At 39.2% G+C, this 26,297-nt stretch overlaps 1 protein-coding gene across 1 annotated transcript; it reads right to left on the bottom strand.

Moving 5' to 3' along the window:
* Positions 1-1,786: 1,786 nt before the first annotated feature.
* Positions 1,787-24,367, bottom strand: LOC143040566 (uncharacterized). Its single transcript, XM_076211647.1, has 6 exons — positions 24,315-24,367; positions 19,745-21,895; positions 15,416-15,604; positions 8,616-8,832; positions 7,629-8,190; positions 1,787-2,100 (listed from the first exon to the last, which is right to left on the bottom strand). Exons 2-6 carry the CDS (start codon positions 21,763-21,765, stop codon positions 2,090-2,092), a joined length of 3,000 nt encoding a protein of 999 aa, XP_076067762.1. The 5' UTR covers positions 21,766-21,895; positions 24,315-24,367; the 3' UTR covers positions 1,787-2,089.
* Between the last annotated feature and the right edge of the window lie 1,930 nt (positions 24,368-26,297).

Raw genomic sequence — 26,297 nt, 5'->3', positions numbered from 1 at the left:
TTTGTGCAGCCTGTAATTGTTTTTAGGGCTTTGTTTTGTATGATTTGAAGGGTGTTGTGGTGTGTCTCACTGAGATTAGGAGCCCATGCAGGACTCGCATAATTCAACACTGAGCGTATGCATTGTTTGTATATTGTTATATTAGTTTCTTTGTTTTGTCCAAATGTTGTTCCAGTGATTGACTTAAGTGCGTTAAGTCTGGGTGTGCATTTGTTTTTTATGTTTGTGATGTGTTGTTTGAAAGACATGGATGTATCGTATGTTACACCATACGTCTACGTCGTGGGACCACCCCCCAACCCCAAGAGTTGGGGGCCAAACGGCAGCAACCACCCCTGGCCACCGGCTCTACGCAGGTGGCACCGATCCCCAGGAGTGAATTGTTAAATGAATTTCTTTGCTGACGATGCTAAATTGCTCAAGAGAATAAAAACAGAAGATTGCAGATTGTTACAAGATGACCTACATGAAGCATGGGAATGGAGTCAGAAATACAAAATGAATTTCAATATCAAGAAGTGTAGCATAATGGAATTTGGAAAAGGCAAAAATAGAGTTTCGGGAAAATATATGATTGGAGACAAAGAAGTAAAGAAAGTTAACTCAGAGAGGGACCTAGGAATAATCATCTCAAGTGACTTGACACCTGACAAACATGTAAACAAGATATTTGGAGAGACTTACAATTTGTTAAGATCAATGAAGGTGGCATTCGACTACATGGATGAAGAGATGGTTAAGAAATTAATTGTTACATTGATAAGACCGAAACTAGAATATGCTATATCATTGTGGGCACCTAGCACAAAGAAAAACACAAAGTAATTAGAAAGAATCCAAAGAGCGGCGACTAAGATGGCACCTACACTATCAAATTTGACATACGAACAAAGATTGGAGAAATTACAACTGACGATGTTAGAGCAGAGAAGAGAGAGAGGCGACTTGTTGACCATTTTCAGAATTATGAAAGGAATGGAAGTTCTTGATAGAGATGATCTATTAAAATGGGACCAAAGAGAAACAAGAGGACACGCAAAGAAACTAAAGAAAGACGGCTACAGAGGAGATCTGAAAAAGAACAGTTTCCCACACAGAGTGATTGACGTCTGGAACAAATTGAACAGTGAAACAGTTAATGCCAGAACTATACATGAATTCAAAAGCAAACTGGATGTGGAGAGATACAAAAATGGGTCAAAACAAGCATAGCTCTAGTCCCGTAAAATACAACTAGGTAAATCTGCTGTCATCATTTTAACAACTGCCTCCACCCCATCATTCCTCATTTCTCCTCCACTCCCTTCACCTATTACTGTCACCTTCCTTCCTCCCACTGCAACCACCCCTCCCTCCCCATGCCTCCTCCACACCCAGCAACTCCCCAAAACACTCTCCCCATACTCTCTTACTGCCTTCTCTTCCATTATTGTCTCTCCATCAGCACCTTTTACCTTTTCTTCTCTATCTGATTCACCTCCTCTTCCTCTCTTAATGGCACTGCATACTGTTTTAAAATGCAAATTATTAGACAATGAACATTTTCATCAAAAAAACCCTCAAATGGTACTTTTGAGGTAAGATATTTGTTTTAAACATGGTTCTTATGAAAATAGATAACATCACGAAAGAAAAAAATGCAAAAATGTACCTGGGCTTGGTGGTTAACTGGTTAACCTTTAAAACTCCAGTCTCTGCTTGTAGCTGGTCTATGGGTGTTATCTGTGTGCAAAGATGTGCTTGCAATTGTTATATGTAATTTGTAAGGGCAAAATTATACAATACAAACATTCCTCTGATATATTTATGAAAAAAGGCATCAAAATACATCCATACAACAAAACTGTCATCACACTTTAAGTTCATTTATCAATAAATTATTTACATTAAAAAAAGTTATATGAAATAATAATGTTAATATATTTTTAAAATATTCTATACATTTGGAGGACCACTATTTGATTTGACTTAAAATTATAAAAAAAGATGGGCACTGTATACAAAATATAAAAACATGAGGTACAATTCTTCATTTCAGTTCATGGAATGAAAAAGATCAATATCATTTTCTTGGAAGTTTTCCCCTTCTTCACCAGTGATCTGTGGGAAAAATAAGTCAATGTTATTTTAGTATGTATATCTATGCAAAGATGGTGTGTGGAGGACCGGAGGAAATAGAAGGAAGGGTAGTAAGTGGTGGGATGATGAAGCAAAGAAGGTTGTAGAAGATAAGGAATGAGCATTCATTCACATGATGGTTGCAAAATAGGCCGAGAGAATCATATGAGAGGTATAAAGAAAAGAAAAGTAAAGCATAATATAAAGGGGGCAAAACAGAGTACAGATATGAAATGGGGTAAGAGTATGACAGAAAATTTTTACATACATACATACATATACCAAGGCTTTTTCCCCCATACACAGGAGGTAGCCAAAAAGAAAAAGGCAATAAAAAAGATGTTTAAGAAGGAAGTTGAGAGGAAAAGGTAAAGGGTGCAGATGGAGAAATGATAATAGAAAGCCAGCAATAAGAGGAAGATGGGCAGAATATTTAAGGGAGTTGCTGGATGTGAGGGAGGATGTGGAGGGAAAGGTGGTTGCTGTGGGAATTGCTGGGAAGATGACAGTGATGAATAAGGAAAGTGGAGGAGAGATGACGAAGGATGAGGTGAGAGCAGTTATTAGAATGATAAGAGCAGGTGGGGTGCCTGGATTGGGTGGGTGTTATGTGGAGTGTCTCAAAAGGGAAGGTGCAGTGATGGACTGGCTGGTGAGGTTGTTTAATGTTAGTCTGAGGGAAGGTGGAATGCCAGAGGACTGGAGGAGTGCTACTGTGGCACTTTGCAAGGGAGGAGGGGGCAAGCGTGAGTGTAGTAGTTTCAGAGGAACCAGTTTGTTGAGTGTACTTGGGAGGGGTTATGGGAGGGTTTTGATTGAGAGGATTGGGAGAGGAACTTTGGGAGTGATTGATGAGGAACAGTGTGGGTTTGGGTCAGGTAGGGATTGCATGGATCAGAGTTTTGTGGTTGGGCAGATGTGTGAGAAAGCTTTAGGAAAAGGTAAGGATATTTTTTGGGCCTTTATGGATTTGGAAAGGGTGGACAGGAAGTTACTAGGCTGGATAGAGTGAGAAATGAGGTGAGGAGGGGAGCTGAGAGATAGGGTTGATGAGGGAGTGTTTGGATGGTTTGGACACATGGAGAGAATGAATGAAGAAAGATTAGTAAAATAGGAGTGGAAGGCAGAGGTGGAGGGAGTGAACATGAGGGGGCAACCAAGGAAGACATGGATGGATAGGTTGAAAGGGGCACTGGGAAAGAGGGGGATGTCTGTTGGGGAAGGACAGGAGGGGGCAGAGGATGGGGATGGGTGGAGGTTGGTTGTGTGTGGATGGTGCTGTGATGCAAGGAAGGGAGTAGTTGGTATGTATGAATGATATTTTGATGCAGCCCAAAGGGATTTCTCCCCATCTTCTTTTTTTCTGCATGAGGAGATGGAAAGGGGGGTCACCAATTAAATGAAGCAGCCTTGCTGTGGATGTGCTTTGCTGCATTGCCTCTGACCCAGGGTAGTGGGTGAGATACAGGGATGACCTGTCATCCAGGAGGAGCCAAGAAAAGAGGGAGGGAGGGGTGGTGAATGGGAGTGGAGTATGTGGGGATGAAATGAAAAAAAAAAAACTTGGTATATGTATGTATGAACATCTAAAGTTTTAAAAATATGAAACAAAGTGATAGAGAGAAAATGAAGAGGAGGAGAGAAAGAGATGGGACTGAAGTATAGCTGGTAAGGAAGGAGGAGCAGGGAGGAAAAATAAGTGGGACAAAGAAAAGGTGGAATTACAGTGGTGACAGAGAGATTTAAGAAGGTTAGCAGACAGACAAGGAAAGGAAAGATGAGAGGGAGGAAAGGGAGGTGGATGGGAGTGGAATGGGTGAGGGATGAAATGAATGGGGGTGGGTTTATGTCTTTTGACTTTGACTAACTCCCTGGTAAAGGGGAAAAAGCCCTTGGTATTAGATACAGTGGTACCTCTATTTACGCGTGCCCTTATGTACACGAAATTCTATTTATGCAGTCAAATTATGGGGAAAATCTTGTTGCTATTTACGCAGAAAATTTCTATTTACGCGGGCACATTGGTGTCCATTACTGTGCGGAAAATCAAATCCCGTGCCGCTATCTTGCTGACATCACTATTCACGCGCTGTGTTGCGTCTCCTCCCACCATCTTTGTTGTGTGCACAACTGGTCCTTCTTTTGGCGCCTACCCTTTGGTATTGTACTGTTTGTGCCTTTAAAATGCCTCCAAAACAGGTGAGAAGTCCTACTGAAGCTGGTGCTCATAGGAAAACCAGCATCACAATTGAGAAAAAGAGGGAAGTGATTGCCAAAGCTGCTCAAGGTTTATGTATGTGCAAGCTGGTGAGAGAGTTTGATATGTCTGAGTCAACAATAAGCTGGTGAGAGAGTTTGGTATGCCTGAGTCAACAATAAGAACCATTCTTTTAAATAAAGATAAAATTCTGTCAGCTAATGTGTCTGAGGGTATAAGGTATGTGAGCACACATAAGAGGCCAACATTGTTGGACGAGGTGGAAAGGTTACTGTTTGTGTGGATACAGAAGAAGCAGCATAGGAGTGACAGCTTGAGTGAGGAAATGATCTGTTCAAGGGCTCACCAAGTGTATACTGATCTGCAGCAGGAACAGGCTGGTACCAGTGGCCAGCTTACACCACCTTTAGTGCCCTTTACAGCCAGTAGGGGGTGGTTTGAGAAGTTTTGGCAATGTATGGGCATCCACACAGTGACACAGCATGGTGAGGCAGCAAGCACAGACACAGCTGATGTGTTTGTCAAGGAGTTTGAGGAGCTGGTGCATTGTGAGGGTTACCTCTTGTGATGAAACAGGGCTCTTTTGGAAGAGGATGCCTGACAGCACCTACATTACTGCTGAGGAGAAAGCTTTGCCGGGGCAGAAGCCTATAAAAGACAGGCTTACCATGATGTTGTGTGCTAATGCGAGCGGCGACTGCAAGGTCACGCCACTCGTACTATATCATTCGGAGACGCCACAAACATTCAAGGGGAACAATGTCCTGATGAGCAGATTTTCAGTGATGTGGTGTTCCAACCAGAAGGCGTGAGCAATCCAACAACTGTACCAGGAGTGGCTTGAAGGGGCCTGTGGTCTTGAGATCAAGAAGTTTCTGCAGGGGAATGGACTGCCACTGAAGTGCCTCCTGCTGCTGGATAACGCCCCAACACATCCCCTCAACATGCAGGCACATCTTCCCCAAGACCTGGATTTCATCACAATTAAATTCCTGCCTCCAAACACTACTTCTATTCTGCAACTGATGGACCAGCAGGCCATTTCAATGCTACCACTGACACAGACCTAACCCTGCAAGAATTTTGGAAGTCCCACTTCAACATCTTGCACTGTGTCAAGATGATTAGCAAGTGGAAGAAGTTTTGGCCATCATTTGACGGAGAGCTGGACTTCAAGGGCTTTGAGCCTACTGGTCCATTGGTCATCTTGGACATCGTTGCACTAGGGAGAGACCTGGGCCTGGAGATGGAGGATGGGGATGTCACGGAGTTAGTAGGGGAGCACGAGGATGAACTGACCACCGTGGAGCTGAAGGACCTGCACCAGGAGCAGGTCGCTGAACTGGCCCAGGAACAGCAAGAAGTTGAGGGAGACAATGATTGTGTTCAGGGCCCCACCACAGAGGAGGTGAAGGAGAAGGCCTTTGTAATGTGGAGGAAGCTCTACAATTTTGTTGAGGTCACACACCCAGACCAGACACTATTGAGCCGTGTTGCAGGCCAGTTCAATGAACTGGTCATGCCTCACTACCGCCAAATCCTGCACACACAGCGCCAGCAAGCAACCATCACAGAGTTCTTCCAGCCTCATGCCAAATGACAGTGCCCTGATGAGGGTGCTGCTCCAGCTGAAGGAGCACCTCCTCCTTCAGAGGGGGGATTAGTAAGCCCCCACCACTCCACCACCTCCTCACTCCCATCCCCCCTATACCACCATCGGTAGGTACAAAAGAATGCTTTTTTTTATTATATTTTTTACCTTGTAAGTGGTCTTTAACATTGATTTTTTGGCATTAATGTTGCAGGAACATCATAATCATACCTATTTATGTCCGTTTGGTGGCAGGAGGAAAAAAGTAGACTTTTTCGAGGTCTGGAATGAATTAACTAAATTAACATTGATTTCAATGGGAAAGAGGGTTTCCATTTACGTGAATTTCTAGTTACGCAGAGGCGTGCAGAATGGATTAATCGTGTAAATAGAGATACCACTGTAGATAAATAGTAGACGGGTTGGACAGAAGATAAAAATTATGAACATTCTTCAAGTGGAGATGATTTTTCAATTATAAAAGAATACTAAGTGACATAAGGATGTCAATAAGTCCCTAAACATTGCATGAAATGTGCACAGCCAATACTCCATTTGGGGGAGGAGGATGGTGGGAGGGAGGGAAGTAGCAGAAGGGAGGGGAAGTGAACGAGGGGTAGTGGGGCTGTAGGGAAAGGAAGGGGAAGGGAGAAAGGAAGACCAAGGAAACAGGAGGGAGAGGATGGGGAGCAATGAGTAGATAAGAACTGGAAAGATATGAGTAGGAAAGATAGTAAAGATGATTAACCCCTTGAGTACCGGATGTGTGTTTGGTGACACCTGCGTGTCACAGCTGAGTGCACCCACCAGGAACCGAGCGTGCTCCCCGTGACACGCACGTGTCACAGTTATAAGCTGTGTGTATTGAGGGCTCTCAAGGCCTCGGTTTCTGGGTTATTTCTACCCACGTGGTGGCAAGTGTCTGTGTTTACAAACATAAAGCTCCAGCCATTCGTGGGACGGTTTGAAATGTTTGTTTACATAAGGTTGACAGGTCGGTAACGAAGGGGTTAAAGGCAAGGAAGGGGAGGAAGGTAGGGAAGTGATAGATTGGGGATGGGAAGTGAGAAAAAACCAAGGGAGTAGAAGGAAGGGAAAGGAAAATGAAGGTTGGGGGGGGGAGAGAATAGGGGAAGCAAGAAAAGAAAGTTTAAGGAAGAGGACAAAATGGAGGTATCTATAATAGAAAGGGGAAAATGCTGGCATCATGCATTAGCCATTTTGCCTCTTAACATCAAGAATGCTTTAAGAACCAAATTTCCTTAATGATGAGGTGTGGCATTTAACCTTTTCAAAATACAGTAAAAACAACAGTATAAACATGAGAATGAAGACTATCTAAACTGTTCAGTACAATTACAAATCATTATAAACAAATATATATAGAGGATGCCTCAAAGTATATGCAAAAAATAGAAAACATGTAAATGAATGCCTATGAGAAGTGAAATGTGAGTTGGTGTTACTTTAAATTGCAAACATTTCACAAGGTCTTAATACTCTATGGAAACAGACTTGTGTGAATGTTTCTTCACTGCTTACTTACATGGATGGAATGTTGAAATAAAATCTAGATGCTAAATGCTAACCATGAAGAAGCAAATAAAACTGATTCTAAATAAATAATGGGAAAGTTCCATACAAAAGTTCAGACATGGAATTCCACAAAAGTTGGGTAAAAAATATTTAAAAAAAACTCACTCATTAGAGGAGGCAGGTTACTGTGGGGAGCTGGTGCCTGTGGTTGTTGCTGAGATTGATGATGTGTTTCTTGATGTGCTTGATGCTGTGATACTTGGTGCTGAGGCTGAGGATGTTGTGGTACTTGATGCTGTGGCTGATTGTGCTGTGGATGCTGTGGTGCCTGGTGTTGTGGTTGTGGATGCTGTGTAGGTTGTGGATGCTGTGGAGGAGGGTGCTGTGATGGGTGTTGCTGAGATGGTTCTGTTTGCTGTGAAGGCAGGAGCGTGTATGTCCATACGTAAGTCTGAGCAGCAGAAGATTCGTCTGTAGAAAGTGGTGGACGAGCAGAATGAGTCTCCACTAAATGACTTGGCAGAGTTGAAGTGTGACTTGTCAGTGAGCTACTCGGGGGTTCCATCTGGGCCACTTGACCAAGCTGGGAGTGGTGAGGTAGGTGGTGTGAGGGGAGTTGATACGTGGCCCACATGATCTGGTCTTCTGCAACTGCACAATTGGAAGTGACAACCTGTGGATCCACGGTTACTTCTGGTTGTGTAGGTTCCTGCATCAACCGAGTCACCTACAAAGAGAGCAAAACATGAATTTACTGACATTTTTCTAGCTGTTGGCAAAGGATTTTATTCAGTAAATGGGGTAGGAAGGGTTGTCACTTGTCTGAGTACAGGTAAACCAGGTTTGGGTGTCAGACCCTGATCTGGAGTTGTGTTTTTCACAAGGAGTTAAGATAAAAGGAAGGATGGATGGTTGTGGGATGAGAAGAAGGTGGATATAATCCTTGGTTGGCAACCTCCCTTATAAAGGGGAAGAGGCCTTTTGGTATATTGATAGATATATATAATGAAACAATACTTTACTGAAGTTCCCTGTCATCTAATGGTTTTATTCAATAGCTACCACCTATCCAATATGTGAAAATTCTTGCAAAGGAAATGACCTGTACATTTAATTGGATGACAATTTCAACTCAGAACAAAATATAGAAACCTTGAGGTTCTGAAGTTTGTGATGCTGATGATTAAGCTGCTGCTGCTGTGGTGATGTATGGGATATTGGCTGTTGTTGTTGTTGTTGTTGCTGCTGCTGCTGTTGCTGCTGCTGTTGTTGCTGCCGCTGGTGCTGAACATCAGGCAAGGAACGTTCCTTCTTCCTCTTCCTGCCCCTTGAGATGTCACCTCCTCCACCATGTGCAGGTATTGAACACCTGGAAGATGATAGACTAGTAGATCTCTAATTCTGGAGGTTTTACAGTGAAGACTTACATTAACCATTGTACTGAGCAGTATGACTTTGACTGATTTTCCAAGCTAATATTGAATATCTTTATCCAGTTGTGTGTATTTACCTAGTTGTAGTGTAGTGTCTCTTACTTTTCAATTATCATACCAAGCTTAAAATTCATATATGGTTCCAACTTGAGCTATACCAAGTATTTACCTAACTGTATCTAATTGTAGTATACAGGAAAGGGGCAATGCTCATGGGGTTCTGTCCTTTACACTCCAAAAATAAAAAAAAAGGATTACAGAAGAAGAGCATGCCGACAGGAGACCTTTTGGTCCATAACTAGGTCGGATGCGGAAATAAACAAAGTAGATAAAAGAACAAAATAAATACATATATGTATACCAAAGGCTTTTTCCCCCTTACAAGGGAGGCAGCCAAAAAACAAAGGCATAAAATCCACTCCCACCCACTCTCCTTCCCTCCTCCCGGCTCCTCCCGGACAACGGGTCATCCCTGCATCTCGCCCACTGCCCTGGGTCAGAAGCGGTGCCGCAAGACACAGCACATCCACAGCAAGGCTGCCTCATTAAATCGGCGACCCCCCCTTCTCCGTCCCCCCATGCATAAAAGGAGAAGACGGGGAGAAATCCCTTTGGGCTGCGTCAATTTATTTTTTACACACTTCCTCACCCCATCCCTAGTAAGCGCTGAAACTATCAGTTGTTTTAAAAAACGATTAGACAACTTTATGGATGGGGATGACAGGTGGTGATGGATACGGAGCTGCCTAGTGTAGGCCTTATGGTCTCTTGCAGTCTCCTTTATTCTTATGTTCTTATGCATCACAGCATCATCCATACACAACCATTCTCCATTCAGCCCTATCTTTTGTCCTTTCCCGTCCTTCCTCAACAGACATTCCCCTCTTTCCCAATGCCCAATGATAAATAATAGACAGAAAAATAACAATATAAGTATGATAAATTATACATAAATAACTAAAAATAAACAGATAATAACTAACTAGATCATAATAATAAAAAATGGCAGGCATTACAGCATTTTAGGTGTTTATCAAAATGAATTTTAAAACTTCGAATTGTACTACATTGCACTGCCTCTGCAGGAAGCTTATTCCATTCATTAACTACGCGGTTGGTGAAGTTGTTTCTACCAACATCCAATTTATCATACTTAGCTTGAACTTCATGTATGGTTCCAATTTGGTCTATATCCTTATTGGACAAGGTGCAGGGATGACCTGTCATCCAGGAGGTGCAAAGATAAGAGGGAGGGTGGAGGGGTGTGGAGTGTATTCAGGGATGGAATGGGTGGGAATGATTTTATGCCTTTTCCTTTTTGGCTACCTCCCTTGTAAGGGGGAAAAAGCCTTGGTATATGTATATATGTATGTATCATATTTAGTGATGGAGTGTGTGGGAATGACATTTTAATGCAGCCTGAAGGGATTTCTCCCTGTCTTCTCTTTTTCTGCATGGGGGGACATGGGGGGGGTCACTGATTAAGTGAGGTGGTCTTGCTGCATTGCTTCTGGCCCAGGGCGGTGGGCAAGATGTGGGGATGGCCCATTATCCAGGAGCCATGAAGGGACGGAGGGAGGGCTGGTGAATGGGAGTGGAGTATGTAGGGATGAAATGGGTGGGAGTGGATTTATGCCTTTGACTTTGGCTACCCTTGTAAGGGGGAAAAAGCTGCTGATATATATATGTATGCAGATTTGAATTCACGTACTGTTCCAGCTTGGGCTCTATCACCTTCCAAGTTATTCCAAGTATTTATGCATCTATATAGGAAACTATATTTCTTCCCATCCTCTAGACCAGCAGTTCTTAATCTGGAGGTCATGGTCCCATGGGGGGGGAGTAGTTTGGGGTTTCTTAGGGAGGTCACAAAGGATTCAGGAGAATAATATATTTTTATATGTTTGAATTAGACACTTGGGCTTTTACCAGTTTGGTGAGTGCAACACTGGTCACAAGTGTGGTGGCCTGCTACAGTAAACATATCAACCACAGCCAGTGTTTTATCTTGTCTTTTCACAAGGTTCATTGTTTCCAAATTGGTGTTACGGTGATACTCTGAAGAGTCGGGGGGGGGGGGGGCAAAGGATGAAAAAGGTTAAGAGCCACTGCTCTAGACATTAGTCTTTCTCTATTTGTTCTTATGACCTCTTAAAATGCTCCCATTCCTAACCTAAAGATTTCTTCTGTCAGTGTGGTCTATTACCTTGAGCAACCTGAATATTGTAATCATACTACCTCTTTATCTTCAATCTTTCAATGTTGACAGATCCAATGATTTTAGTCTAAACTCATATGGTTTAGCTGCCAATCTGGGAACCACTTTGGTTGCTGTGCTCTGTATTCTTTTGATCTTGCTTATATTTGTTAGTGACCTTTAAGAAGGTTAAAATTCAGTGTCAATTCAGTGTTGACCCAGTTTAATCTCTCCTGCTGTGTGTTTGTGTGTGTACACATTGACCTATTTGTAGTACAGTACTACCTCTCATTAATGGACTAAAAGGGGGGTAACAGTGTCCGTTGATGTGAATAATCCGTTGATTTGGAGTGGTTTTTGGGTGGCATAGTGATTGCACGCACTAAACAACAGCACCAAAAACACAGCAAAAACACCACAAACACAGCTAATTAACGTCCGTTAATGAGAGGTAGTACTGTATACAGGAAAAGAGCAATGCTTGTAGAGTTCTGTCTACTCCTCCAAATAACCATACCTGGCTACAAACTCACATATGCTTCCAACTTGGGCTCTATCTCATTCTAAATTCATGTACTGTTCCAGCTCAGGTTATGTGGCTTTCTAAGCTATTCTAAGTGTTTATGCATCTGTAGGAAAAACTGTATTTCTTCACATCTTTTAGACATTTAGACTTTTCAATTTGTTCCCATGACCTCTTAAAAACCCTTCCATCCTTAATCAAGAAATCTTTTTTATCAATGTAGTCTATCCCCTTTAGTGACCTGAACACTGTAATCAAGTCACCTCTTCCTCTTCAGTCTTTTGATGTTGGGGCCCCCAATGCTTTAATCTCTCCTTATCTGCCTTATCCAGGCATGATAGTGGGTAACCAAAAGAAATCTACATTGGCCTGGGGTCCAAGGGCAGAGCCCCTAGTAGGGGTTAGGGGGCCACGGGCCTAGGCTGAGTCCCTGGGCTGAATCGCTAGTAAACAAACACATGCAAACTGCTCCATTGATGTTGCTATCGATATAATTTGGCCAAAATAAAATCTACCCCAGTCATCACCTTGCTATACCTACACATGTGCACCACACCATGCAATGCTACACAAAATGAATCACTTGTGGGCCAGCACAAAATAAACTGCTTATACACAGGTACAGCCAATATACGAATTGCCCAAAACTTCACATCAACCAAAAATTATTCGACCACAACAAAATCATTTAACAGGATTGTTTATTACAATCGGGAATTAATGACAAAAAATTTAGATCATTGTCAGGAAAAGAAAAAAATCAGAATTCCGATTTAAATCGGAAGAATATCATGCCTGCTTATTTGCCAGGCTAGGAACTATTTTGGTAGCTGCCCTTTGTATCCCTTCAACCTTAGATTTTTCACTCTGTGTCGGTACCATATCACTGATGCATGTTCCAATCCCGGACGAATAGTTTCTATAAGTTTTATCATCATCTCTTCATCCCAGTTGGTTATTACCCTTTGTATTCTTTTCATCTTGCTAATACTCTTCACTTTCATATAATTTCACTATTGTGCTGGTCAGTGATACCGGCCTATAATCTAGTGGTGTCTCCTTAATTCCACCTTTATGAATTAGTACCACATTAGCCATTTTCCAATCAAGGCTTCTTTTAATGAACATACAATAAGCCTGAATCTTGTCTTATTCCTTACATTCTTTAACCACTTTAGTATTAGTCAAATTCTTGCACCCAGCACTGGTTGCCATATGTACAATGCGTCACACTACTCACATTAGAAGATACAAAGTCACTGCTGTATTACTTGTTCTCTTTTACTCTAAGTAATAATAAACACAGAAAATGTAATCAAACCAGTTCACAGAATCTGGAGGTAACTCAGGTACAACTACAAAAAAATATATAATCAAGACGCTGACGTCGGCATCCATGTGTACCCATTCGTGCCTTATGACACCTACATAGGCATCATCGTACCGAAGTGGTTAAGTATCCAGCAATGGTCTGAAAAGTGGCTAATGAAATTTAACACAAGTAAATGCAAGGTAATGCACATAGGTAAAAATAACAGCAAGTACGATTACAAGTTATTTGGAAATTCGTTAACAAAAGTGGATAGTGAAAAAGATCTCGGCGTAATTATCAGTAACGACCTCAAATCATCCAAACAGTGTATTTCAGCCTCTAAGAAAGCAAATAAGATTCTGGGATTGATTGCGCGATCTTTTGATTTCAAAAGTCCATCACTCATTAACAAGCTATATAAATCGTTAGTTCGTCCACATTTGGAATATGCTGTTTCCGCATGGTCACCGAATCTCATTAAAGACATTGACAGACTGGAAAAAGTACAACGGCGAGCCACTAAACTGATTCCAAATATCAAAAATAAATCATACGAAAATCGACTTAAGCACATGAATCTGTTTTCCCTAAAAAAGCGTAGACTCAGAGGTGACTTGATACAGGTCTTTAAGATTTTAAAGGGAATTGACAACATCAAAAGTGACCAAATTTTCACATTGAATGAGAATCAGACAAGAAACAATGGTCTCAAACTGTCCGGAAATAGATTCAATTTGGAAGTAGGTAGAAACAATTTTGCCAACCGTGTAGTTAATGAATGGAATAAACTTCCTGCACAGGTAGTGCAATGTAGTTCAGTTCGAAGCTTTAAGAATCATTTAGATAAATACCTAAGTAAGATGCTGTAATTATTATAATTTATGTTATATTATTTGTTTTTGTTTTGTTATAATTTGTCTGTCTGATTTTCATTTATTATTAGTTATATGTCAATTTATTATCATTTACTATTTACCTGTTTGTTTGTTATTCAACTTTACCAATGCATTTATTTATGTATTTTAATTGTTATTTACATTGTTATAGTTTTAATTTATTATTAATATGATTTTTTTTTTTTTTTGCATCCGACCTAGATATGGATCAAAAGGTCTCCTGTCGGCATGCTTTGCCTTTGTAATCCTTTGTAATCCAGTTTGAGATCCCATCAGGTCCTGAAGCTTTTGTCACATCCAAAGATCCCAAAAGACTGAGTATTTCCCTCCTATATTTATATATTCCTGAATACTTGTTCCCCTCACTTTCCTCCAAAACATTGCTCTCCTATGTGAAGACAGATTGAGTGTCCATGTTTGTGTGCATTTGTCTTTTGCCCATTAACCCCTTCCATATCATGATGCCTACATAGGCATCATGAGGCATGAATGGGAATATGATTATATTTATTTTGTAGTTGTAGCTGAATGACCCCCATATTCTTTGAACTGGCTTTATCATTTTTTTTGTGGTTATTAATATTTAGAGTGAAAGAGAATGAGTACTACAGCTGTAACTTTATATTTCATAATGCGAGTATTGTGATGCACCATCGAATTCTCATACATTGGGCAGCTGATACTGCTCATGAGAATTTGACTCATATTGAAGAGGTTAATGCTTCTTCTTTTTATATATCTAATCCTTAATTGGGCAGTATGACTTTTAGTTGTCTTCTGTTCAGTAAAGTGATATTCTCTGCTTTTGTTAATCCTTCCACTACACTTACACCTTTATTCTAGCACATGATTTTAATAAACTCAGGGGAGCTCTCTCTTCAGGAAGAGAGTTAACTTTATTTTGATTAACCCTTTAGCTGTGTCTTACAATTTACACCTTTACCTATACTACCTACTGCCAGGGCAATGGGCAAGATGCAGGGATGACCCATTGTCCAGGAGGAGCCAAGATATGAGGGAGGGAGGGAAGGGGGTGGATGCGAGTGGAGTATGTGGGGATGGAATGGGTGGGAGTGGTTTTTATGCCTTTGTTTTTTGGCTACCTCCCTTGTAAGGGGGAAAAGCCTTTGGTATATGTATGTATGTATGTACCTACTGCCAGGCTCTGCTATTCAGCTGAAAGAAACCCCCTCTGCAGTGATTGAGTTAATCAAAGAGATCTGAGGGGGTCAACTTATCATTCACATTGGATATTAAAGTCACTTACAACATAGCTGATTCTTTTTCTGCAGCACATAGAACTCTATAAGTAGTCTGAATACCAAACTTAACCTTCATATATTATTATTTATATCATTATAATTTTTATTTATTTTTCTTTTATTCATTTATCATTATAAGTAGTCTGAATACCAAACTTAACCTTCATATATTATTATTTATATCATTATAATTTTTATTTATTTTTCTTTTATTTATTTATCATTATTATAGTTTTTCCGCATCTGGCCTAGTTATGGACCAAAAGGTCTCCTGTCAGCATGCTCCTCCTTTGTAATATACTGTGCCTTACCCAGAATGAGTGTCTTACCTCCGCATGTTGTGTCCTTGTAGACCACAGCGACTGCATCTTGTGCGTGGTGCAGCAACACTGCCAACTTCCACCAGGCGTGGGCTGGTCTGCAGCCATTGACGTTTAAGTTCAGTGCAGAGGTTGCCATAACGATGCATAGTGCCTGCTGCCTTATGAAGTGCCACATAAGCTAAGCCACTAAGGTTTCTGAAAATTCATACAGCCACATTTCAGATGATACCATGAAATCATTCATATGAAACAGAGCCTACAATAGCTATAGCTATTTTGTGAACTATCCATTGATATAAGCTTATGCCTAACCTAACACTCAACTGGCAGTTTTTATAAGGTTTTTCTATGGGTTGATGATGACTGTCTTGTAATCATGATCCTGCAACTTCCTAATACATGTAACAACAGATGCTTCTGTATTCAAAAGCTACCTAAGGAAAATAAAAGACTTCATCTTATTTCTTCTCTAATAGTCTTCTCTATTTTCATTCTTTTCAATACATGTAAAGTATTTCCTCTCAAAATTCTTTTACACTATTACCTGCAGCTTTTCCTTCTTATTCCCAATCCCCAATGGCAACGAAAGTTGTTGCTGATCTGCCCATAGTGTCACTGAGTTATCACATTGTAATAACAAAGGAAACTAAATGCCCTTGTAGATTTCTGCCTAAGACCCTCTGCTCTAGATATACAGTGTTTACCTAGTTGTATTATATGGGAAGGGAGATATGATCGTGGTGACCCGTCTTTGTATCTCTCAGCATCAAGTTTTTTCTTAAAATTCTTGAATAGTATTTGCACACACTGTTTGTATTTGTGTGCTGCCACAGCTGTATGCTAGTGGCATAATCAGGAGCATACTGGTTTTACATTTGCTTAGTTGTGGATTGTAATCCTGCATTCCTCTCTGATTTCCAACAGTGACTTTTACCTGCCTCATAAGTCCAAGCACATAGGGCAAAGGTGATTACTTTAGCTGCAGATATGCACCTCCTGTCATAGACTTCTTATAACCACCAGTGTGTCTAAATTAAGTTGTCCTGACAGAGTGGGCATTTTGTGTTGTGTTGCCTAACCTATGTTGGCATGTCCCTAGTGTTGTGTGATGACCACAGTGAATTGTGCATAAGTAATTATAATGTAGATCAGGGAACACTACTATAAAGAATTATACTGTACATCCTGAAATACTAAACTCCTATTCATGTACAAACAACTTTCTAGTATGTTATTAGCACAAAGAAAACAATTAAACTAAAAACTTCAAGTTAATGAGACTAGTAAAAAACTACTGTACAACAATGCAATAATTGTGGCTTCAACTTTTGTTGATTCAAAACCTGCAACCCCACAGTGGCTGGTAACAGCCCTCAGGCCGTCCCACATATTTCTCTGGAATGGTTTCTGTTACCAGTTTGTAGTAATAAGGAAGAGTGCAATTGCTTTTCTCAGTTTTCTTTTTGTGAAAAGATGGAGGAAAGAGTCAAATTCGATAGAGAGTAATCTTGAATTCTTGAACCAAATCTGGAGAAGAAAGTCAGCCCCTTCAGGATGGGCCTCCAGATATAGGAGAGGAAATTGACATCTTATATGCCAATGTCATTACTATCCACTACATCCAAACTAAAGGAAAGATGAAGAGCAGAAAGAGACATAACTAATCTACCCACCTCAACAAACAGACATGGATTCATGGAGGGCAACTCCACCAGCATACTTTTCATGAACACCACATGACAAAAACTGGAGGGATTTAGTAAATAAGCACCACCAGAAAAATTGGTCATGATAACAATAGACATGAATAAGCCATTCAAATAAGTTCTTAGACACATACCATAAAAAAATGTATATACATATATATCACAGAGCCACAACAAGGACAAGAAATGGCTAATAATCTTCTTAGCTGACAGACAGTGTGGAGTAACCCAAAACAACCTGTGTTGTTGAACTTTTTCAAGTGATTTCATAGCACCAGATCCATAACACAACACCAAAATGCTCACCTACACAGATGACCTGATAATAACAACTCAGCACAGCAACTACAAAATAGCTGCTAAGAACACCCAAAACAAACTAGAAAAATTACTATGAAATAATAGCATGGAAGCCTCCAACAAGAAAATAAACATACTAAAATCAGTTGCTAACACATGCTTTGGACAGCAACAAGAAATTAATCACAGCTAATTCTTGATGTTCACACTCAACTAAGCCTATAACAGGGTTCCCAACATTAAGAGAACAGGGACCTCACATTTACCTAGTTGTATTACATGGGGGTAGGGGTGCATATGCCCTGGGGCAGCACATTTAGGGGGGTGGCAATTCTAGTCTGGACATGCCACCCACAAGGCTAACAAAATAATTATATAAAAAAAAAAAAAAAAGTCAAAGGAGCCCTGAATATTTTACAGTAATATACAAATTTTGCATTAGAATCAAAAGAATATGATATATTTTTCCATTATCCTTTCTGTAACAGGGACATAACATTTTTAAAATTTGTTTAATTATTTTGTAAGCCAATAGCTATAATAGGTAGTAAGGAATGGTGGAAATGGGAAGTGGTGATAGGAGACGGGGATGGTGTCACAACTTTGACCAGGAGTGGCACTTAGGCATGTAAGGGGTCTGTAAGAAAAGCATATATATACCTTACAAACTATATAAAATGATACCTAATTGGCAATAATAATTGTTGCCTCAAATTTGGCTAAGTAAAACCCACAGCCCCACAGCAGCTGGCAAAAGTCCTTGGATCCTTCTACAATTCTTTTGAGGTAAGAAACTTGGGCTGTCATCTGTGTCCTACTGATGTAAGACTGTTTCTATGTCACTGGCTAAAAGTAATAGAAGGGGAGCTGTTATCAGTTGTCAACTTTCTATATATGAAATGGAGTCATAAATACAGCTGAATTACAAATGTTGCCTCAAGTTTCACTGAGTGGAAACCTGCAGCTCCACAGTGGCTTGCAAGAGTCCTTGGGCCTTCTCTCAGGTCTCTATGGAAGAAACTTTAGACTGTTACCTGTGTGGGACTCCAGTTCTCAGCTCTCCACATGTGAAAAGGTGTATGAAATATAGTTGAAATTGACAGAGTGAGATCTTGGGCTTAGTTCAGAGACAGTGTCACTGCGCCTCTTGATGAAGGTGAGGGGGTTGATAGGTTTTGATAATGGGTATCTTCTCTGTCCATCTTGTAGGACCATCACATGCAGCTCCCTATCATTGGTCCTAACACAGTTTAAGTTGATAGTGATTTGGGCCCAGTCTGGAGACCAAATGTCAACCCCTCAAGGCTGCACCTCCTACTGGAGATGAGGGAGTTGATAGGTTTTGAAAATGTGGCATACTACCCAAATATTTACAACAACCTTCCACCTGCACCCAAAGCACATTCATACAAAAACAGATTAACACATATGTCATAGAACAAGTACTCCCAAGATCAGCCACCCAACTCTTCCAACAAACCCATCCAGATATTAGCCTAAGGGAAAATCTCCTCCCATGAGAAACAAGGACCACACATACAAAACTGTGTTCAGGTCACCATTTAGCCCTATGATAACATCAATACAGAATAGACCTGGCTATGGTAATGAACTGCCCCTGATGCAACCATCACACAGAAGACAAAGAATATTTCATATTACATCGCCCCATCCTAGCCATCCCTTGACAACACTATTTCTTGAGTGACTTATGGACAAGTCTTGTGGCTGTTGTTGGTTACCTGGGAGCCATGGGTATCCCACAAGACACACCCAGGGCAGTGGATTGATAATGCCTTGTTGAACTGGGGCTAGTTTAGTAGCCACTAGTGCTAGCAACTTGTAAACTACCCCTCTGCTTGCCCACTATCAACGGAAAGTTAGCAAACTTGCCTCCAAGCTATTCTAGTGTCAACTCTTACTTGCTGGGTATGTTAACTTGAGCTAGCACTAGCGACAACTAAACTTGCCCCACGTCAACAAGGCTTAAATGAGTGATAGTCTATGAGGTTAAAACTATTCTCATTGGGTCCTATCTCAATATTTCTATTTACCAAATTTTGCATTCATTTTTGTTATTGAACTGGATTACTTCTGATTTGTTCCACTTATTGACAAATCTATATGGGAAACTAAGTTTGAATATAATTGAACACAGGCAATGAACACATACAATTACGTAAATTTTGTACCACCATTAAAACCTTCATTACTTACAATACCTATTTTTATTTAAAGTACTAGACACTATCTTACACTACCTATAAATCAATATATATATATATATATATGTAAATTATGTAGTAGTAGTAAATCTTCCATTACTTACCTATAATCTCTTTTGCACTCAATATTGTTTTGTGCAAAGGTGATTAAAAACTTGCAAGGTGTTCCCCCCGGTAGATTCATGTGCAACACTTTATTGGCTAAGAAGTTTCTTTCCTCCTCCACTGCCAACAGGAAGTTATTGAGGTTTGCACTATCTGCTACAAGAGCTTTCATCAAAGGTCGATACTTTTCAGCAGATACTGTCTCACTGCTGCTGCCATAGATTCGTTGAACAGTTGTCTGACTATCTGGTCCACTGCTGCCTGAGACATAGTTTAAGGCTTGGATGGCAAAGAACAATGTAATGCTCTTCCCAGGGTTTCCTTTGTAAGAACCATCAGGTTTATCACTGCAATGTGTCATGTCCTTTTTCTCCTCCTTTACATCCACTATCACAGCTTTAATGAGAATGTCTTCTCCTAGATCTTGAATTTCATGCTCTACCAAATGCCCAATTTCCTCCAAAGTCTTTGCAACAGCATCAAAATATTTCCAACGTACACCTAGAATACTAGAGAGGGAAGATTCTGTGTTCACAGATGACCCTGTTATGCTGAAGAATGAAGGTTCTTTGTTCTTTTCATGCTGATACAAAACAGATCCATTTTCTCCTTCTGTAATGAAGTATTCAAGACACTCAGGAAAATAAGTTTTCTCAAGTTTATCTACGATAAATGGGGGCTTCAGCACTGGTTTTTCAAGTTTCTCTTTGTAATAATTATATTCTTTACGATATTGATCTTTAGTTTGCCTCAACATAACACGCTTGGCCAAACACTCTTCCTCAGTCAAGGCCAGGCCAATGATGTTCTTCTTTACCCAAATGTCTTCAACTTGACTCATCCTAGTTTTGTCTCCAGCATCTCTCAATGCATCACGGAGGAGAAAGAAAAGGACTTCTAATTTGTCTTCCTTCTGTTGCTGGCAGTACTTTTCAATATGGGTTATAAGGGGTTTTAAACGGTCTTGTCTCACATACTTTTCATTAGAATGACTTAGTGCTTGTTTTTTGTATGGCATACGTACACCTTTTATTCCAATGGAGAGAGAATGGCTGTCATCTTGGACATAGTCATGCTCTTCAAGTCCTGTAACTTCCCCATTGCTCTGTCTTCCAGTCAAATTACTGTTACTAGTTAGTGCACTGTCTTTTAGGTTGAGAGCTACAGGCACTTCCTCTTTGGAACGGGTGCAGCTTAGGTTTCTTCTTGGTTCAGGTGCATCTGAAACTGATGATTCAGCATCATCCATGACCACAGCATACTTTGGTGGCTTTGGAGTTGGAGGCAAAGGTAAAGTCAAAGAACAAATGCTGCAGTCTTCACTTGAGTGAGGATAAAACTCTGCTGGGCTTGCTCTATAGAAATAACATTTTTTCTTTTTTGAGACTTTAAAATATAAGCGTTTAACTTTCCTTTCACAGTACATACACACGTTAACTGGATACACATCAGGATCTTCGTCAGATATGTCTGTCCCCCAAACCTTTTTTACATATTTCACCATTTCCCTTTTTGCTACTCCCTTTTTTGGTCCCGAAAATAAAACGGTCATCTCACCACACAGCCTACATGTTTGACCGAGCTTTTCCATGTGTAAATTCCATGATGGCTTTCTGTCATCATCAACTTGTTCAGAACTCTCACTGACACTTTCATCACTATTTTCTAATCCATTTTCTTCACTATTTTCCTTCTCTACATTGCTACAGTGATCATTTTTAGATTTTATATGGTTATCAATACTATGTGACTTTACCATTAAATCTATATTTTCATCCTTTATTCTACATTCGTTCTTTAAGGCAAATTCTTGTACCTGAAGTTCATCTTTCACATCATTACATATTTCACCTTGAGTTTGTGTTTCTCTCAATGCTAAGTCCATAACTTTATTTGAGTCCTCTTTATATTCCACATTTTTGTCTATACTATTTGTATCTAAGTCATTTGATTCATCTTTGATCCCTTTCCTTATTCTTGAGGTTAAATTACTTATATCTGAACACTTTAGATCATTCATATTTCTACCATGAGATTGACAATGTTCTTAGATTTGTCACTGACACTGATATTACTAATTTCTGATGATGATGATAATAATCTGGATACACATTTCTATTTTCCACAATAAATATTTCAAAATGTGCTCTCTGAAAAGGACAAAATCTTTAATATCAAGTGATTTTTATGTTTATTTTTAAAAATTTCATTGTAGGCCATGAACATAATACATAAATACATTTCAACAAGAACCCACTGTGTTGGATAAGATGAAATGAAATAGATGATATCCATATATTTCGATCACAGTCCGTGATTGCAATATATGGATATTGTCTGTTTCATTTCTTCTTATCCAACACAGTGGGTTCTTGTTGAAATTCATGAATGTGTTACGACATTACCATTTATTGTCCCTTTTATCTTAACTTCTTGTGGATGAAGGGTATTCCTAGTCCCCCATCCATTGCTAGGGTCAGAGCAGTGGTTCTTAACCTTTTTCAGTGCACGCACCCCTTGATATTTCAGAAAAAATTCTCGTATACCCATCAAATACAAATACAATGCAAACATATGAAAAGGATAGTAATACAACCCTTCCTTTACTTTCCCATTGTAAATATACAGTACCATGCATTGGTGGCAATCGTGTCACGTAACCCCAGGTTCAAGGTTTCGTACCCCAAGGGGTACAGCTACCCAAGGTTAAGAAGCACTAGGTTAGAGGTAATGCAGCAAGACATGGCATCTCCACAGCAGAGCCTGAGTGCCAAAGATTATTTCCCTTACTGCTTCATTACATGTCAACCCTTCTCTCATACAAGAATTCATGGAGTACACATAAAGAAATCCGTCTGCACTGTATAATTTTTTTATCCATTCACAACTACTCTCTATTCATATTTTTTTTCTTTTTTTTTACTTTCCCATTCAATATCTCTTTGAGAAGTCAAGGCATGAAAATAATAAGAATAATAATCTTAGAGGTATATCTTACATATGTTTTTAGTAAAAGTCCTTAAATCTGAATACTGATATTTTGTATTTCCTATTTTCTCTGAAATTAATCCATATACATAAATCTAACAGTTAATTCTCTGAATGCAAACATAACCTGTCCACGGTCTCACTAATTGCCGAACAAACCCGATAAAAGCCGAACATACCAACAAAACCCAAACAAGGACGGTTTTTGATCAAATGCACACTTCTATATATATATATGGTTGCATTATTTGAACTATTTTCTTTAAAATGTGTGATTTCCATGTAATATGATCAAAGAAAAGTTATGTTTTTATCCTCTGCAAAATTACCAAACACAGCTACGACTCATCCAGCCCGCCGTCTATGATCACTGGTGGTATGGATCAAACTACACTCTTTTAAGTTTCTTACTGTTGTATTATTAGTGTAATAGACTGCATATATTTCAATTATTTCAACTATTTTCTTTAAAATGTGTGATTTTCATGTAATTTTACCAAAGAGAAGTTATGTTTTAGCCTCTGCAGTATGACGTAACACATTTTAAAGAAAATAGTTGAAATAATTCAACTATATGCAGTCTTTTACACTAATATCACAATAGTAAGAAACTTAAAAGAGTGTAGTTTGATCCATACCACCAGTGATCATAGACGGCGGGCTGGGTCGAATCGTAGCTGTGTTCGGTAATTTTGCAGAGGATAAAAACATGACTTCTCTTTGATCATATTACATGGAAATCACACATTTTAAAGAAAATAGTTCACATAATGCAACCATATATATATAGAAGTGTGCATTTGAGCAAAAACCGTCCTTGTTTGGGTTTTGTTGGTATGTTCGGCTTTTATCGATTTTGTTCGGCAATTAGTGAGACCCCCCTGTCCATACTAGTCTGCTACAATCCTGCATGATTTTATGCAGCTGAAGAAAACCCACCTGCTCTCAAAGACAAAGGATAAGAAATAAAATTCACCCATTATCTATGGGTGGTGTGCTGCCTAAAGATAAGAAAAACTGTCCTTCAACATTAATAAACAGGAAAAAATGGTCATTGAGGGGGCATCATGGAAATTAACTAAACACTGGAAGCAGGCAGAACAAAAATTGTGTCCAGTACAAAAGGGTTTGAACATTATGCAAATACAATTCTTTAACCATCAAAAAATAACGTGCTTTATATGCCTGATTTGGCTACTGATGGACAAATTGTTATTGTATTCAGCAGGGCCAGGGAGACCTAGACTCAGACTCAGAGGTATGGTGTTCACCACAAAAGCTGTATAACATCTCCTGTGCTTTGCCGAGCTAAAACTCATGCGTATCACTACCAAGGAACAGAGTGGTACCATTAATACGAAAAAAATATCGTATTTTCAATATGAACTCGAGTGGTTGATTTGAGCAGCTATATTAATATAATTTTTCTGACAACTGAAGGCAACTCCAATTATTTTTTTATTATTATGAATTATAAAGAATTTGGTACAAAAAATTTGGTATATTGTATTTAATTTTTATAGGTAAAATGATGTTACCCTATCCGGTATCATAATATCATGCTGGATAAAATTGAGGTACCTGTTCTGTATACAACCGAATACACAACAATCTTTGTTTACCATTTACCAAGCGATTCTGAAAGAGCAAAGCAATAAAAATTATGAAAATTTATTATAACTGGTTTCTAGAATTGTAGTCTTATTTTTCTAGATTATTATAAGTTTCTTACAAATATTATTTTATGGTAATCATGTTTTATTTACATTTAAAATATTTAGTACATAAACATTATAGTTATGTTTATTTTGCATTTGAATTATTCTAAATATTTGCCTTATATTTGTTAATTATATTTTATCCTTACAAAACATTCACGTAATTTTCAAATATTTAATATTTTTTTCTATATTATTAGCGCGTAAATTGAAACATTGACATTGACATTCAAAGGAGCAAGTGAGGAACGCACATCACTATTAAGGTAAATATTGTAGATTTCTAATTACACTTTTCATTTAATAGGATGAATATCGACCATATTTATTTGAATTTTCATCATGGAAGGTGTAGGGAATATTGTTAAGGTGAATATAAGCATGCATATTAGTGATAAACTACCTGTACTGTACCTGTATCGTTATGACATTCGATGATTAAGAAAACAGGTCTTTGCAGTTTTGGTTGTTAGTACACCAATTTGACCAAGTGATCGAAATCGTAAGTTAACGCCTCACAGAGCTTATGCATTGAAAACTACTGACATATTTTCATTTATCTTAAAGTCAAAAGTATTGTTCTGGTATATAAATACTGTAGTTTTGAAAACGGAATGCGTCATTTGTAAACAATTATTTTCGCACCCCAGTCTCCGCAGGTTGTGTAAAATGGCTGTCTTTGTAATTAGAATTATTTTATATTTTTATGAGGGTATTTTTAACCCAGTAAACTTTTAACTCTCACATCTAAAATACAAGAAGGTTCATTCCTAGGCTTGTTCATGTCTCCAACTTATTACTTATAGACAGGAAACCACTGTTGTGACTGTTATATTTTGCCATTTACTTGTGTAAAATAACGGTTTACAATTTCAGTCATTAGTTTGGGATTCTAACAATGTGAAATAATAATTTACGCATGATGGTGATTTAGACAATAGTTTAGGATTCAGACCTGGGTTGTTCTCAATTGATAGTCACAGTCACAGTGGTAGGCATTCAGTGTGAGATTGACTGTTTTCACAGACTGGTTCTTAGCTTTGTATCATTTTGTTGTCTTTACCACCAAACTGTTATAGAATATAGAGGAACTCGACTCAGTCAATCAGTTAACCCATTGTACACCAGGTGTTTTATGACGTAAACCTTAGACACATTTTGTCATAAAAGATATTGCAGAAACTTGTATTCACAATAAGGGAAATAGTTGATGCACCCCTTGACTAACAGAAAATGGTCATAAAACATCCATCCATGAAGGAACCAAATATTAATCAAAGGGGTCCCCCAAGGAGCAATGCTGTCGTTAACACTAATTTACTCACATGCAGCTCCCAGCCCTGATGAGGGTATTGCCTGTATGTTTTTTATGCAGTTGATATTTCAGGGACCTTATTAACACCCCTATGGACCAGAGTGACTCGGCATTCTCTTATGATTGGAGAATAATTTTTTTTTTATTTAACTTTTGGTATTTTTCTATTTTGCTGCCTTCCTCAAACCTCTCCTCTACCACATCTGTGGCTCCTCATTTTTGGAGTAATTATTGCTGACAAAATAACAATATCATACTCAACCTGGAGGACAATATAAAATCTTTCATCCATGCAGACTAATAATAATAGCCTAGCATTGCAACTATGAAAAGATCATCAATTCCAACAATCTGCTCCTCAAGCATATCCAAGAGGCTACCCATAGCACATCTATGTCAATTCACTATGATCAGTACAGAGGAGAATGACCAAAATGATACATGGGCTCAGAAGTTTACCATACGAAGAGAGTCTTAGGCACCTTAACTTACACTCTGGAAAGACGCAGAGTGCATGGTGATCTGATAGAG

This window comes from Oratosquilla oratoria, chromosome 2 (genome assembly GCF_046742065.1).
Source record: "Oratosquilla oratoria isolate Oo_2021 chromosome 2, ASM4674206v1, whole genome shotgun sequence".
Taxonomy (NCBI): domain Eukaryota; kingdom Metazoa; phylum Arthropoda; class Malacostraca; order Stomatopoda; family Squillidae; genus Oratosquilla; species Oratosquilla oratoria.
This window is presented reverse-complemented; position numbering and strand designations above follow the sequence as displayed.